The sequence below is a fragment of the Eschrichtius robustus genome, chromosome 9 (assembly GCF_028021215.1).
Source record: "Eschrichtius robustus isolate mEscRob2 chromosome 9, mEscRob2.pri, whole genome shotgun sequence".
Classification (NCBI taxonomy): Eukaryota; Metazoa; Chordata; class Mammalia; order Artiodactyla; family Eschrichtiidae; genus Eschrichtius; species Eschrichtius robustus.
Window position 1 is genome coordinate 22,856,325 of NC_090832.1, and position 15,059 is coordinate 22,871,383.

At 35.4% G+C, this 15,059-nt stretch overlaps 1 protein-coding gene across 2 annotated transcripts in view; it reads right to left on the reverse strand.

Moving 5' to 3' along the window:
• VTA1 (vesicle trafficking 1) overlaps positions 1 to 15,059 on the reverse strand; it is a 72,678-nt gene that overhangs the window by 27,203 nt on the left and 30,416 nt on the right. For both annotated transcript variants that reach the window (XM_068551437.1, XM_068551436.1), the window contains exon 5: positions 6,403 to 6,511. In XM_068551437.1, coding sequence (XP_068407538.1) covers positions 6,403 to 6,511 — 109 coding nt within the window. The remainder of the gene's footprint in view (positions 1 to 6,402; positions 6,512 to 15,059) is intronic.

The window sequence follows — 15,059 nt, forward strand, 5'->3', positions numbered from 1 at the left end:
CCAGAGGAATCGACAATATGCCATGTGTTCACATATAGCATGTGAAATATGTCTGAAAAATATATGTATTTCAATGTCAAGAAGCTTGATTCATCATAACCTCAAATTGTAAACAACAATAATGTCCACTAGCAGATGAAGTGATAAACAAATTGTGGTATCCATACAATGAAGTACTACTCAGCAGTAAGAAAGAATGTACTACTGATACATAACACATGGGTGTATCTCACAGATGTAATGCTTAGAGAAAAATGCTGGGCCCATTTGACATTATGACTCCATTTATACAAAGCTCTAGAACAGGCAAAACTAGTTTTTGGTTAAACAAACAACAAAAGCATTTGCTTCTCAAGGTGGGAATGGACTGGGAAGGAGTACAAGGTAATTTCTAGGGGTAATGGAAATGTTCTAGAGAGCTGTGTGCCAAGTCATTGCATTACACATTTAAGATGCATGAGGTTTTACATTAAAAAATAATAACTAAGCAAACAAGCAACTAATTTGTATGTTTGCTTTTTACAGTGGTATGAATTAACGATTCTGACTCTATCATGTTTTTCCAGACATGAACAAATGAGTGAGTAAGTTAAAGATAAGGATTTGTAGTGCTGAAGAATCAATGAATACTTTCTTGTTCTGTCTTCTGAGAGGGACCAGAAGCAATGATATACCAGTAACAGTGAGTACAGCTAGTGCCCAGGACTTGGCTTCTAAATATCATTCTTCACTAAAAAAGGACTCAGAGCTCTTTAAAGAAAAGGCTCATTCCAGGGGCTGGGGCAAAGAAAGAACTAGATGTACTTGGAGCATTCTGAAGTGTTAGAAAGCAAGGAAGGAAGTACAAACCTCCAAGAAGGATAGGAATATATAAAAAAAGACACATAAGCCAGTTTGGAAAACTACCGCTGTATGATTCTGGCACAATTTCACCATTATAATAAGAATGGATAGTACTGGGTTATAATCACTGCATATAAATTCATGATCACATACTAACATAATTAAATGAATAAATATACAAATGGAGGAGACAGGAAAAGCTCTTCCTTATAGTATAATGCCAATTAATTAATATATAAGGAAGGATGGTATTAGAAAATCATCAGGAGATGCTTAACATAGTGGATAAAGTGTCATAAAAAACAGAATACTTACATGGTTTCAAAGTAACTTCCACAAACTACTTATTAATAACAAAGGAAAAAATAAATTTAAAGTGGAATGATCTAGATGATACCACATTGTCTGAGCGATCAGTTAATATCACCAATATTTCAACAGAATCATACTTCCAATATGGGGTAGAGAGAAATCTATATCATTGTGGTGTATTTCTGCTAAAAATGCACAACCTTAATCGAATTATGAGGCAAAATCAGTCAAACCCAAACTGAGAGACAGACAGTCTACAACTAGCCTGTACCCTTCAAAAACGTCAAGGGAAGAAACACCTAGAAAGGCTGAGGAACCATTTCAGATTAATAAGGAACTAAAGGGACATGACAACTAGATGCAGTGTATGACCCCAGGCTGGATCTTGGAGGAGGAAAAAAAAAGCTACAGAGGGCATTACTGAATCAACTAATCAAATCTGAATGAAGTACTTTTGGAGTAAAAGAGCATATCTCCAATGTATTTTCAAATACTTCAAAAAAATTTATATATGTAAAATGATACCTTCTTGTAGAACCGTAAGCCATTTCCAAGGAGATACTGTTAAAAGTTATGACATTAAAACTAGATTATGACACTTTAAGTTTTAGATTAACCATGTATTGACTTATTTTATATCTCCCATATTATCTAACCAACAATCTTAATAAATATTTACTGAGACTAAAAAATGTTGAAGTTAACTATACCTTAAGCTTTTCCAAAAGAAGGAAACTTTAAATCACTAGAAATTTGAAAGAAACAATTACCACCTTCATTAGTTTTTATTGCTGGGGTATAGGTTAATATTGACCACTTAAAAACAATACCATTTTGCAGATACTGAAACCAAGTGGATATGGAAACTTAGAGTTTGAATGTTAACAGATATCCCTTCAGTTGAGCCTAAATTTTTTCTAGAACACTTTTTTGTACCCATCATATGGCTTCCTTAAGTATTTTCTGACATAAGGGTGACATAGTACTGTTTTCAAAAATGAAGTATGCTTTTTTTTCTTACTCTAAATTAACTAAGGTATAGTATCTATTATTTTTTACTAGCTTTACTAGAATTCAATTCTAGAATGACAGAAAATTAGACTTTTATTAAACATAATACCTTTTACACCTAGAATATCTTATGAAATTTAAAAACACAAGAGAATATAATGCTACATTGAGAAAAAGAAAAATCAGTTTTAAAGAAGAGTTTTCGCATACATATTCAGATTTAATAACATCCTCTTTTAGAGCCGTAAGCCATTTCTGAGCAGACACTGTTAGATGTTATGACATTAACACCTAATTATGACACCAGGGTATTTTTTAAATTAACGGGTTGAAAAGTATACAATGAAAATATTCTCCTTTATATCTAAGAGGATTATTAGTATTCCATAGCTAACAATTTTCTACTATCCAGAAGCTCTATAAAAACTGAATGAAAATAATGGATAAAAATTACAAGCTCAATTTAAGCCAATTTTGGGAAAGCAAAATAAAAATTACATAGATTTAATAATCTATAGTATTATAGAGGGCTTAAAACAACCATTTCAGAACGAAAGAGATCAAGATAATAATCAAAATGTAACACTTTCAAGAGAAAAAGGTTAAAAAGTTTAAGATTAGAGAAAGTCACTGATGCTGAAAGAGTGCCTGAAAAACAAAATTGATCATTTATTAGGTATTTCAGTGTATCTAGAATGATACCTCTGAAATACTACTGAAAAGTAAAATGATATGTTTAAAACAAAGATTTTTTTCATGGTATATTTTCATACATAAGCATATATAAGCAGTAAAGTATCTTTCAAATCAAATGTTTGAGAGTAATTATGAATATTACATGCATTTTTACATTTACTACACATATGTGTATGTACCTTACATGTAATAAGATAACAGAAGTGCCTCTGCTTCAGACTGCAATTTAATATGATTACTAAAGGTGAAAAAAGGTTGGTTCCATCTTTGGTTTTAATTCTTAAGCAACCCACCCCCCTGGGTGATCCAGCATTTTACTTTGGCTTCACTTCTTCCTCTCAAACTGACAACTCCAAAATTCTACTTTCAGCCTTGACCTTTCTTCTGAAATCTTGGGTAGAGTATCTAATCGCGATTGAACTTCTTCAAGTAGTAATCACATTAGCATCTCAATGCCTTCCCTTGACTTTTCCCACCAATCTGCTCATCTTGTATTAGCCATTTCTTTGAATGGAATCACCATGCCTCTGAGCACAAAAGCCCAAAACAGGAATCATTTTCTGTTTTCTCCCTCTTCTCTCATATTAAACTGTTCCTTGATCCTACTGATTATACTTCCTTCTCTTTATTCCTCCCTGGCCAATATCTTACCCAGATTTTCATTATTTATTATTTGGATTGCTGCTCCTGGATTCACCTTACAACCTGCAGAATTATCTTTCTCCAATTCACTCTCAAAAACATTTTTCTTCTTTTTTTTTCTTTCTTTCAGTTCTTACAGTTGGCCAGTTCTCAATCTGCCTCCCTGCCTTTGAAGATGCTCTTCTTTTCAGTTGTAGCATCCTTCCCTTTTTTCTTTACCTGACTTAATTAGTTCAATTTATCTTTTAAGACTCAGCTCAGGCACCACTTCTTACCAACATGTACTATAACTACTTATTAACCTATAGCTCCCCATGAGAATGTAAGCTCTTACAGAATAGGACCATGTCTTATCCACCCCTAGTACCCAGGTAATGCTGACAAAATGACTTTAAAAGAGAAAAAAAAAGTTTCTTAAAAAATGAATGAAAGAAATGTATAAGATTTTAAAAATGCAAGCACAAGGGTATGTCCTAGGAAATGGGAGGTCATTACAAATTTGGGGCTCTATACCATGGCTAAAGCACAGAAGTGTTTCTCATAATGTTGGTACTATGTTCTCAAGGGAAGACTAGATTAAGTTAAGTTGATTGGTTGATTGGGACATTTTCCTGGAAGGCTCAATGGGGAAAATATATATGTATTAAGTCTTGTTATCTGGTTGAGGAAAAAATGCATCCACTTAAATGTAGAATAAGAGCATAGACGTTAGAATTAGAAAGATTTGGGTTCAAATCCTAGGTTCCATTAACTAGTCATTAGAGCTTGGATAGGGATGCCCAGCTACCGACAGAATTATATGGGGGCTAAATTAGATAATATATGTAAAACGTTTATCACAGTGCCTAACACCTAGCATGTGCTCTATAAATTATAAATATTATCATAAATTATGAAAATACTCACTTTATTAAACAATATATATTTTATAAGAAACTATAAATACATACATAAAATAGCTCTGCAGAAATTCACATGAAGGAAGACTTTTACAGATAGGCAGGATTAAGACAGGTAAAGAAAGATGAACATTTTAGGAGGGAGAAATGGTTTTAATTAAAGAAAGAGACAAAGGTACTTTCTTGCTGTTAACTTCTATGGATGTAATAAAGGGTTTATATAGGTGTTATGGACTGAACTGTCCCCCCAAAAATTGTATGATGAAGCCGTAACCCCCAATGTGACAGTATTTGGAGACAGGGTTTTTAGAGGTAACTACAGGTTAAATGAGGTCATAAGGGAGGAGCCCTAATCCAACAGGAATGATCTGCGCTTCTCCCCCTCCTTTGCCCCCTCTCCTTGACACTCCACCATATGAGAACAGAGAGAAGGTGGTCCTCTGAAAGCCAGGAAGTAGATCTTCACCAGAAACCAAACTCTGCTGGACCTTGATCTTGAATTTTCCAGCCTCCAGAACTGTGAGAAAATAAATGCCTTTTGTTTAAGCCACCCCGTCTATGGTATTTTGCTATGGCAGCCTTAGCGGACTAAGACAACAGGAGATAGGAGCAGGAAATAAAACTGGTCAGTGCCAGATCGTGGTGAGTCTTGCTTGGTAGGCTAAGGATCTTGGATCTTTCCTTTTGGACAACTGGAAGTGACTAATGGTTTTGTAAACAGTAGGACTGACAGAAAACATGCCTGACTGTGGTCAGTATTAAAGCAGCAAAGGAAGTATGTAAAACATTCCAAAATATTAAATGAAAAAGTGAGAAATAAGGTTGTAGCAATACGCTTGAAAAAATCCAATTTCACCGCCATGATGTAAATAACTCCAAAACTTAACCGTGTCTTAGAATAGTTAACTTTAAACACTTAGTAACAACTTAATATTACAGTATTCATGCTATAGTGTTAGTAAAAAGAACAAAGGACTTTGAGTAATAATTCAACTTCTGGTTCTCCTTCTCTGTGGTTCTATGACATTAGGCAGGCCAAAACCCAGAACCTCAATTTCCTCTTCTGTAAAACAGAAATAACATCAACTGTCTCTTGGAGATTTTTGAGGGTATGATATACATGAAAATGATCTGTCAGCTTTAAGGCATTATATGAATGCAAGGCATTTATTATATGACTGTAAGAAGCATTCTATGTGAAAAAGGCTACCTCAAGATTAAACAAGGATGTATCATGAAGTGTCCTTCAGGAATAGATAGCAAAAAATTCACTTGAAATGATGCAGAAAAGCTTGCTTCTCTAGGAGAAGAGCTGCAAAAATAGTTTACACATAGTATTTATATGTAGAACTGTAGTGTTGCTTTTTTACTGAGTGGCATTATAAAATTCTAAATAGTCCTCCAAATGAATGAATAAATAAACCAACCAACCAGATGTAGAACAGTGTGTGTATTACCAGTTGTGTGAAAAAAGTGAGGGTATATATTCCTATTTACTAGTAATTTATAAAAAATAATCTCTAAAAATACACAAAAAACTAAAAACATTATTTATTTATTTGGGTTTCAGTAGAATCTGGGAAGATAAAGGGTGTGGTGGAAAGGAGACATTCACTTCATATTTCTTATATACTGTATAAATTTTTAACCATGTGAAAGTATTACCTGCCCCCCTCCCCCAAAAAAACCCACCTCAGGTATATACAAAATAAATTCAGTGTTCTTTGGAAACATTTTATAGATTAAAAAAGGATTGCCTGTCCCACGTAGGAAAGAAATCTGATTAGAGGCAGGAGACAGATATTAGAGCAGTTGACACAGACAGATATTAGAACAGTTTGGCCTTAATTTTTCACTTGTCCCTAAGTTTATAATTTTACACCTGATTTTGGACCTGATGAAGGAAACAAAACTGTATCACTCCTTCTAAAAACTCTGAATAATAATATATTGAGCAATTATGATTCTACTAAATCATTTTACTTAGATAAATACATACCATTATCTTCTTCAATCCCAACAGGCCCTGCTTGAGGAGTCTCTCCATTCTTTAAACAATTGTGAATATATGTTGCCTTCCACCTTGCATACTTTCTGTGTTTCACATTCTAAAAGAAATATTTTTATGTCAATGTTAGACTGCAGTAAATAAGTCAAATAAAAATATACATTATGATGACCTACATCATACTTCTGTGATAAAACCTATTTTTGCACGGTACAGCTCTGAAATATTCTGGCAATCTCCCCACCTTATCACGGGATTCTACCAACTGCCTAGGGCTTGACAGACTTCATGAAAAGCCATCTTCCTCAAGACACATTACCAGTTCTCTTTTGTGGTTTTGTGCTTCAGAAAAGGTCTACAATGGAACTATAGGAGTGTCCTTTCAGCAAAACTTGCAACTTTTATGCATAGGACAGAAATAGGCTAAATTGAATTTAAAATTAAACATAAAATAACAACATACTAAACGATTTTCACTAAAGAGGGAAAAATTAATCTGTACAAATATACGAAAACAAACAAACAAAAAACTAAGATGCTATAGTGGTTACAGCAAACACATGAACATCAGACCGACAGCTACGCAAACTTGACCTTTTAACTTATGTTATTTACCAGCTCTAAATCTCAGTTACCTCGGTTCTAAAAAGGGGAAAATAATACATCACTGGATTGCTGTAAAGAGAAATGGAAAATCAGTGAAGAACCTGCTAGTTGCCTCTTCTATCCTGACTTAAAATTTATGCTACATGCTATAAAATAAGACAAAAATTTGCTTTAAAAATACAGGAGTAGAATCTGTTAGAATTTCGGATGGACTACTGATTTTCAGTTTATATTTTCATTTGACCTTTATTATAATCATGGACCAGTGGCACTGCTAACACCTGGGAGCTTGTTAGAAATGTAGACTCTTTTAGCCCACCCCAGACTTACTGAACCACAATCTGCACTACATCAAGACCCCCCAGGTGATCTGTATGCACATTAAAGTTGGAGAGAACACATGACTTTATTATGTTGAAAACAACTGCAATTTGCCTTTTGTAAAGATCCACTAAGTCATCAATAACTACAAGTACTGCATACAGTCCAGATACTTAGTTGAGTATTCTGTAATGTGAGATTCTGTACATACTACTATAGATAAGTAGTACAATATACAGAAACCTAAAGAAAAAGTAACCCTTCATATTACTGAATTTGTATATTTAACTTTTCTTCTCTTATAAAACAATCCTCTCATATATTCCATTTTTTTAAAAGTTCCATACGTTGATTCTCACTTTCTTCCAGGTACAATTATATTTTGCTCCACTTCCCCTTACCTGGTCCTTACCACAACCTTGAAATTTAGGCAGGTCGTGTTTTACTCACACTAAGGCTCTGAGACATTAAAAGACTGGCTCAATGAAAACACAGATTAACCTGGCATTCAAGGCCTTCTACATTGTGGACATGGCTTCAGTCTCATTTCCTACCATTTCCCTCAATCCAGCTGGGATTCTGCCTCACCTGCAGTCTTTCTCGTGCTATTCTCCCTGTCTCATACGGTTTCCTCTGCTGCCAAAAGTCTCCTCTTCTCTTAGGTTCAGTTCAAATGTTTATTCCCGTATGAGCTACCCTGACTCCCAGCAAGTCAACAGCTATTTATCATTTACTCAAGTCAGGCACTATGCTAAGTGCCAGAGGTAACGGGATGAACAAATTCGGCATGAGCTTTGGAGTCCAATGTGAAAGCCAGGCAATAACTTCCATCACTAAATGTGACACCTGTATTGTCTGAAGTCCATAATACTTTCTTCATCTTTTTCTCTTAGGATTCTATAATCCCAACATTATAGAGATGAGGAAGTGGCATTACAAAAGTAAAATGACTTACCCCATGTCACACTAGTAGTCAACCCAGCCATTCAATTTAGGGCTGTTCTGGTAAGCTACAATTAGCAAACTGCAATTTGCAATTTAGACAGGAATATATACAATAAGGGAAAGTGTGCTTTTTTTAATTATTATTTTTATTTATTATTATTTATTATTATTATTATTTTTTTTTAACACCTTTATTGGAGTATAATTGCTTTACAATGGTGTGTTAGTTTCTGCTGTATAACAAAGGGAATCAGATATACGTATACATATATCCCCATATCCCCTCCCTCTTGCATCTCCCTCCCACCCTCCATATCCCACCCCTCTAGGTGGTCGCAAAGCACTGAACTGATCTCCCTGTGCTATGCGGCTTCTCCCACTAGCTATCTACCTATTTATTTATTTATATTTATTTTTGGCTGTGTTGGGTCTTTGTTTCTATGCGAGGGCTTTCTCTAGTTGCGGCAAGTGGGGGCCACTCTTCATCGCGGTGCGCGGGCCTCTCACTGTCGCGGCCTCTCTTGTTGCGGAGCACAGGCTCCAGACGCGCAGGCTCAGTAGTTGTGGCTCATGGGGCCAGTTGCTCCGCGGCATGTGGGATCTTCCTAGACCAGGGCTTGAACCCATGTCCCCTGCATTGGCAGGCAGATTCTCAACCACTGCGCCACCAGGGAAGCCCTAGCTATCTACTTTACATTTGGTAGTGTATATATGTCCATGCCACTCTCCCACTTCGTCCCAGCTTACCCTTCCCCCTCCCCGTGTCCTCAAGTCCATTCTCTACATCTAAGTCTTTATTCCTGTCCTGCTCCTAGGTTCTTCAGAACCAGAAAATGGGCTTTTAAATGGTACTTTAAATATAAAGAGAGTCATTTTTAAAGTAAATGAATAAATTGCTTAGGAAAGTTTAAGTTACCTTCTTTTGAAGTCTTTTAAAAATGAGACAGATTTTCTTTGGTCTGAAATAATTTAATATTGTCTAAAGACTTAATTGGGTAAGCCGTACTGTAATGACTTTAGAAGCTTCCTTCATTCCTAATTTCATAGTATGAACAGTGTAGAGACATTTAAAACACCTTGGGTTCCTTCATTAGTATGTGAAGTTTAAAAAACATTACTCTAACCTGAAATGGGTTCATTTTAATAAATACATCAAAAAAAATTTCCCCAAAGAAGATAAGTCAACACAACAGTTTGATTTTTATTCCACACTATTTCCAAGACACCCCTAGAAACTGGTGCTTGTATTTTGAGCAGATTTTGGCAGTTGTAACTCAAAACTAATTCACCTTTACATTGTTTTCTTTAAAATAAAGGATGCTAAATATTAAACAATATTTGAAGAGAAGAATTTCAAGATGTCAATATTTTTGAAATCTTTTAACTTCTTTTGGCTGATTAGACATCCTTTCTGGGAAATAGGAATTACAAAAAGAACTTTTACTTTTGTCCCTGGCCTCTATGTTCCTGTTTTGTAACTGGATTGATGAGAGTCACTGACAACTGCAAATTTTAGCCACTAAGTCAGCAGTGGTTAAATAAGAATTTTCATTTAATTTTTAAATCATTTGCACTTGCTACACTGAAGAATGACTGGCCAGCAAACACCAATCATACGTTAAAACAGGGGTTCTCAAACCTGGTGCATGGAAGAATCATATTAGGGTGTAACAAAAAAATAAATTCCTGGGACTTCCTGGTGATCCAGTGGTTAAGACTTCACCTTCCAATGCAGGGGGTGCAGGTTTGATCCCTGGTTGGGAAGCTAAGATCCCACATGCCTCACAGCCAAAAAACCAAAACATAAAACAGAAGCAATATTGTAACAAATTCAATAAAGACTTTAAAAAAATGGTCCACATGAAAAAAAAGAAATTCTTGGCCCAAATTATAGAAAACCTGATATAAATCATTCTCCATTAGCATACCAAAAAGCCACCTTGAAAGAGAATACTTTATTTTTTATTTTTTTTAACATCTTTATTGGAGTATAATTGCTTTATAATGGTGTGTTAGAGAATGCTTTATATTAGCTGTCTCCAGTTCTTCCTCTTGAACCCATCCTAGTCAGGTTTTTACCCCTAGCATGCACTGCAACTGCTTTTGTCAAGGTTAAGGATTACTTCTCTTGCTAAATCCAAAGCTTAGATGTCATCTTACTTGTCCCCATTAACATGGAAAGTTGAGTACTCCCTCCTCCTTGCAACCCCCTTTTCACTTGCTTTCCTGGTTATCAAGGTCTTCTGGTTTTGCCTCACTGGGTGTTCCTTTTCAGACCTTCATAGCGATTTTTTCTCATCTCCAGGGTGGGGAGTGCCACAGACTTCAGTTCTTAGACTTCTTGTCTTGTTTTCAACACTATACGTTGATGATCTCTTCCAGTCTAATGGCTTTAAATACTGTGCAGTCAACTCCCAAATTCATATTCTCTGCTCAGACCTCTCTTCTGAACTTCAGGATGTATACATTCAACTCAGCATTTCACTTGTACATCTGATAGCTCAAAACATCCAAAGTTCAAAACCGATTTCAGATCTTCCCGCTACTCAATTCGTTCCTCCACGTCAGTAAATGTCTTGTAGTTGTTCAAGCCCCAACCTCTGAAGTCATTTTTGAGCCCTCTATTTCTCTCATATTCTACCAATGAATCTTAAATTCTGTCAGTTCTACATTCAAAATGTATCCAGTTTCTCACCATGTCTTCGACTGCAATTTCTGGTCTGAGCCACCACTGCCCTCACTTTGATTATTAATAATATACTAACGGTGCCCCTATGTCCACCCTTGTCCATTATAATGCAAGTAATAACACTTTAAAGATAGCAGTCAAATCCTGTCATCTCTATTTGAGCTCCCCCTCCCCACCATCACCTGCCAGCACTTTCCTCACTCTAGATTAAGCCACGTTGTATTCCTTGCTATGTCTTGAACTTTAACAGGTAACTGTGCTGTTCACAAATCTTTTGCACTTTCTCTTGTCTCTTCCTGGAACATCTGTATGATTCACTCCATTATCTTCTTCAGGGTTTTGCTAAAATGTTGCCTTCTTAGTGAGACATTCCCCAAATACCTTATTTAAATTGACCTTCCTATCCCAACCATGGGATCCCTACCATGATATTTATCATGACATACTATACATTTTATGTGTTTATTTGATTATTGTCTGTCTTCACCAGAGGAATGTGATTACCATGAGGGCAGGGATTTAATCTACTGTTGTATTACTACTGCCTAGAACAGTGTTTGGCATGTAGTAGACATTAACAAATATTTGGTGAATGAATGAATGGACAGTAGATTCTGGAATCCATTTTTTTTTTTTTTAAATCGAGTACCACAAACGATTCTGAAGCTGGCTGTTCTAGAACGGCACTAAGAAAAACACTGAACTGGAGTGAAACACTTTTTGCTAACGAATAAATGTGAACATTAAACTTCAGTACACAGTTTCACTTAAGCTTGCAGGGAGGGGTCAGTGGATAGGGTGAAGGGTGTCCTTGAAACCCCCTGAATTATATGAAAAAAAAGCAATACACATATGCATGGGAGAGAAGCCACAGCTTTCATAACATTTCAAAGTAGTTAGCGACACAAAAGAAAATAAGAATCTCTAAGTTGGTGGTAACATCACAGATAACATTTATACTCTTAGGCCCTCAAGTCTCCCAAGTATATTACACAAACAACAAGGGCTCTATATAACTCCCAGGAACACTGGACATAGCACAATGAGAAACACTTTAAAAATACATATTCAACAAACTTACTATCATGATTCAAATATTAAAGTGGTATCACAAATTACATGTATTTCCTGGAGACTTATTCAAAATTTTTATACCTTTGTATTTTTCAAAGCAACTAGAATTTCATAAAACAAATTTTAAAAATGAGAGTAAAACTGTACCATAAAATCTTAACTATAATACACAAATACTTAAATTTACTCTATTTTTATAATATTTGAAAGGTACACTCCAATTAGCTGAAAGATATCCAAAGAAGGTATGAACATTAACTAGAGAATGGACTTGAGGATATGGGGAGGGGGAAGGGTAAGATGGGACAAAGTGAGAGAGTGGCATGGACATATATACACTACCAAACGTAAAATAGATAGCTAGTGGGAAGCAATCGCATAGCACAGGGAGATCAGCTCTGTGCTCTGTGACCACCTAGAGGGGTGGGATAGGGAGGGTGGGAGGGAGGGAGATGCAAGAGGGAAGAGATATGGGAACATATGTATATGTATAACTGATTCACTTTGTTATAAAGCAGAAACTAACACACCATTGTAAAGCAATTATACTCCAATAAAGATGTTAAAAAAAATAAAATCCACCAGGGCAAGAAAAGAAGCCAATGCTATCTTTTGGGGAGGGGAAAAAAAAAATATATATATATATATAGTTTTGTGAAATAGCTTTACTTTATATAATTTCATCAAGCTTGGAGAAAAGTTTTAAAACTAGCACAGGATATCTTTCACTCAGATCACCCAATTGTTTACATTTTGTATTATCAATCTACTCAAATATGCACGGACTTACTATGCACATATTAATATGCAAAATGTTTACTGCATTTTTTTCTGTACCAATTAAGAGTAAGTTGGAAGTCACTCTGCCCCCTTACCCTTTCATTAATCATTTTCTAAGATCAAGGACAATCTCACACACAACGGTTATTAAAATCAGGAAATTTAACACTTACACAAGAATACTGTTTGATCCACAGTCCCAATAAATTCTGTCAATTGGCCCAATGATGTCCTTGGTAGTTCCTCCCCTGGGTCTATTTAACTTAAAAAGCATCCATTATTTAGTTGTCATTATCTTTTTAGCCCTTAATCTGGAACAGCCTTTGTTAGCGTTTCTTGACCTTGACATTTCAGTTTGGATTTATCTGATATTTCCTCATGATTAGGTTCAGATTATGCATTTTCCACAGGATTTGCACTGAAGTGATATTTGCCTTTCTCCCTTCATCTTATTAGGAGCCACATAATATCAGCTGGTCCCAATATTGATTGTGTTAGGTTTGACGACTTGGGTAAAGTGGTGTCAGACAGGTTTTTCCATTACTGGCTTACTATTTTCCCCTTTAAAATTAATAAGCAATCTGAGGGGAGACATTTCGAGACTAATATAAATATCCTGCTCATCACTAAATTTTCTACCCTCTAGTTTTAAATCCCATTAATCATTTCTAACTTTATCGTCATTTCTCTATTTATTAGTTAGAACGCTACTGTAAGGAGCTTTCTCTGTCCTTCCATTATTTATTTATTCATTCATTTATTTATTCCACGTATGTTTCAGTAGGGACCAATGAATTCTTATTTTATTCAATGCATTACCTATTAATATCATTCATATGTCGATAGTCAAATTGTCCCTGATGCCGACAGTGGGAACCCTTTCAAGCTGGCTTCTGGATCCTTCTGACATGTTCCTGTGATTATGTGAACCATTTCTTTACTTTCTGGCACAGTAAGAAGGTCCAGCTTCATTTAGTACTTTCACTTACCCAGCCCTAGATTCAGTCCTTTCTATAAGAGTCCTGGTTCCTTTTATAGATGAAGGGTATTTAGAACACAAAATCAGGCACTAGAGGTGCTCACTGTTATTGATGCATCATTGCTTCTAGGTTCTTTCAGTACAGAGATATAGGAACTATGTTTTATGTGCATGTGTACACACACCTATGTATATATGCTGTATATACAAATACATGCATATACTGTATATGCACACATTTATAGTATACATACATACTGTTTATAGAAATATATCTATTTTGCCTTATTTGTATATTTAAAAGCATGAGGTAATATGGACATCTCCAACTCCAATCCAACACTATAATACAATCTAGTCTTCGCCCATCCCCCACTGTAACTTCTTTCCCCAGAAGTGAGAAATCTGGCTCCCTCAATATATTTACTCATTTGCACAATCCTCGAATATAGAGTCACAAGTTTTAGAATTGCCAACTCAATACCATCAAGAAAAAGCAAACCTACAAACAATAGTTCAATATTTAACTTTTTTTTTGCAGTAAAACTGATATACCTTGAGATGTATAAATCTTAAGTGTATAGTTTGAGTTTTGACAAAAAGATCTACCTGTGTAAAACATACTCCTATCAAAATACAACATTTCTAGTTCCCCAGGAAGCTCCTTTATATCCCTTTCCGGATCAATTTCCCCTTGCCATACACCAAAAAACTCCTAATTTTCTTCACTAGAATCAAGTTGTCTATTGTAGTACTTTATATGAAGGGAATCATACAGTTTGTACTCTTTTGGGTCCTTTTTTGCTCAACATAATGTCTACAAAATTGATCCATGTTTTAGGGTATATCAGTAGCCTCTTTTTATACCTTAGTAACAGCACAATTTATTTATCAGTTCCTCTGCTGGTGGACATCTGGGCTGTTTACACAGCTTTGGGATATCATGAATAAAGTTCCTATGAGCACTCCTGAACAAGTCTTTTCTGGACATATGTTTTCATTTCTCTTGGATAAACACCAAGGAATTGCTGGGTAAAAAGGTAGGTGTATGTTTAACTTTATAAAAATCTGCCAAATCTTTTCCCAAAGTGGTTATGACATCTAACATTTTCACCAAGCGATGTACGAAAGCTCTTGTTTTCACACATTCTAGCCAATATTTGATGTGGGCAGTCTTTATTCATTTTAGATAATTTTACTGCTTTTAAACTATTTATCCTACCAATGACTGAGAGGGGGGTGTTAAAATCTCCA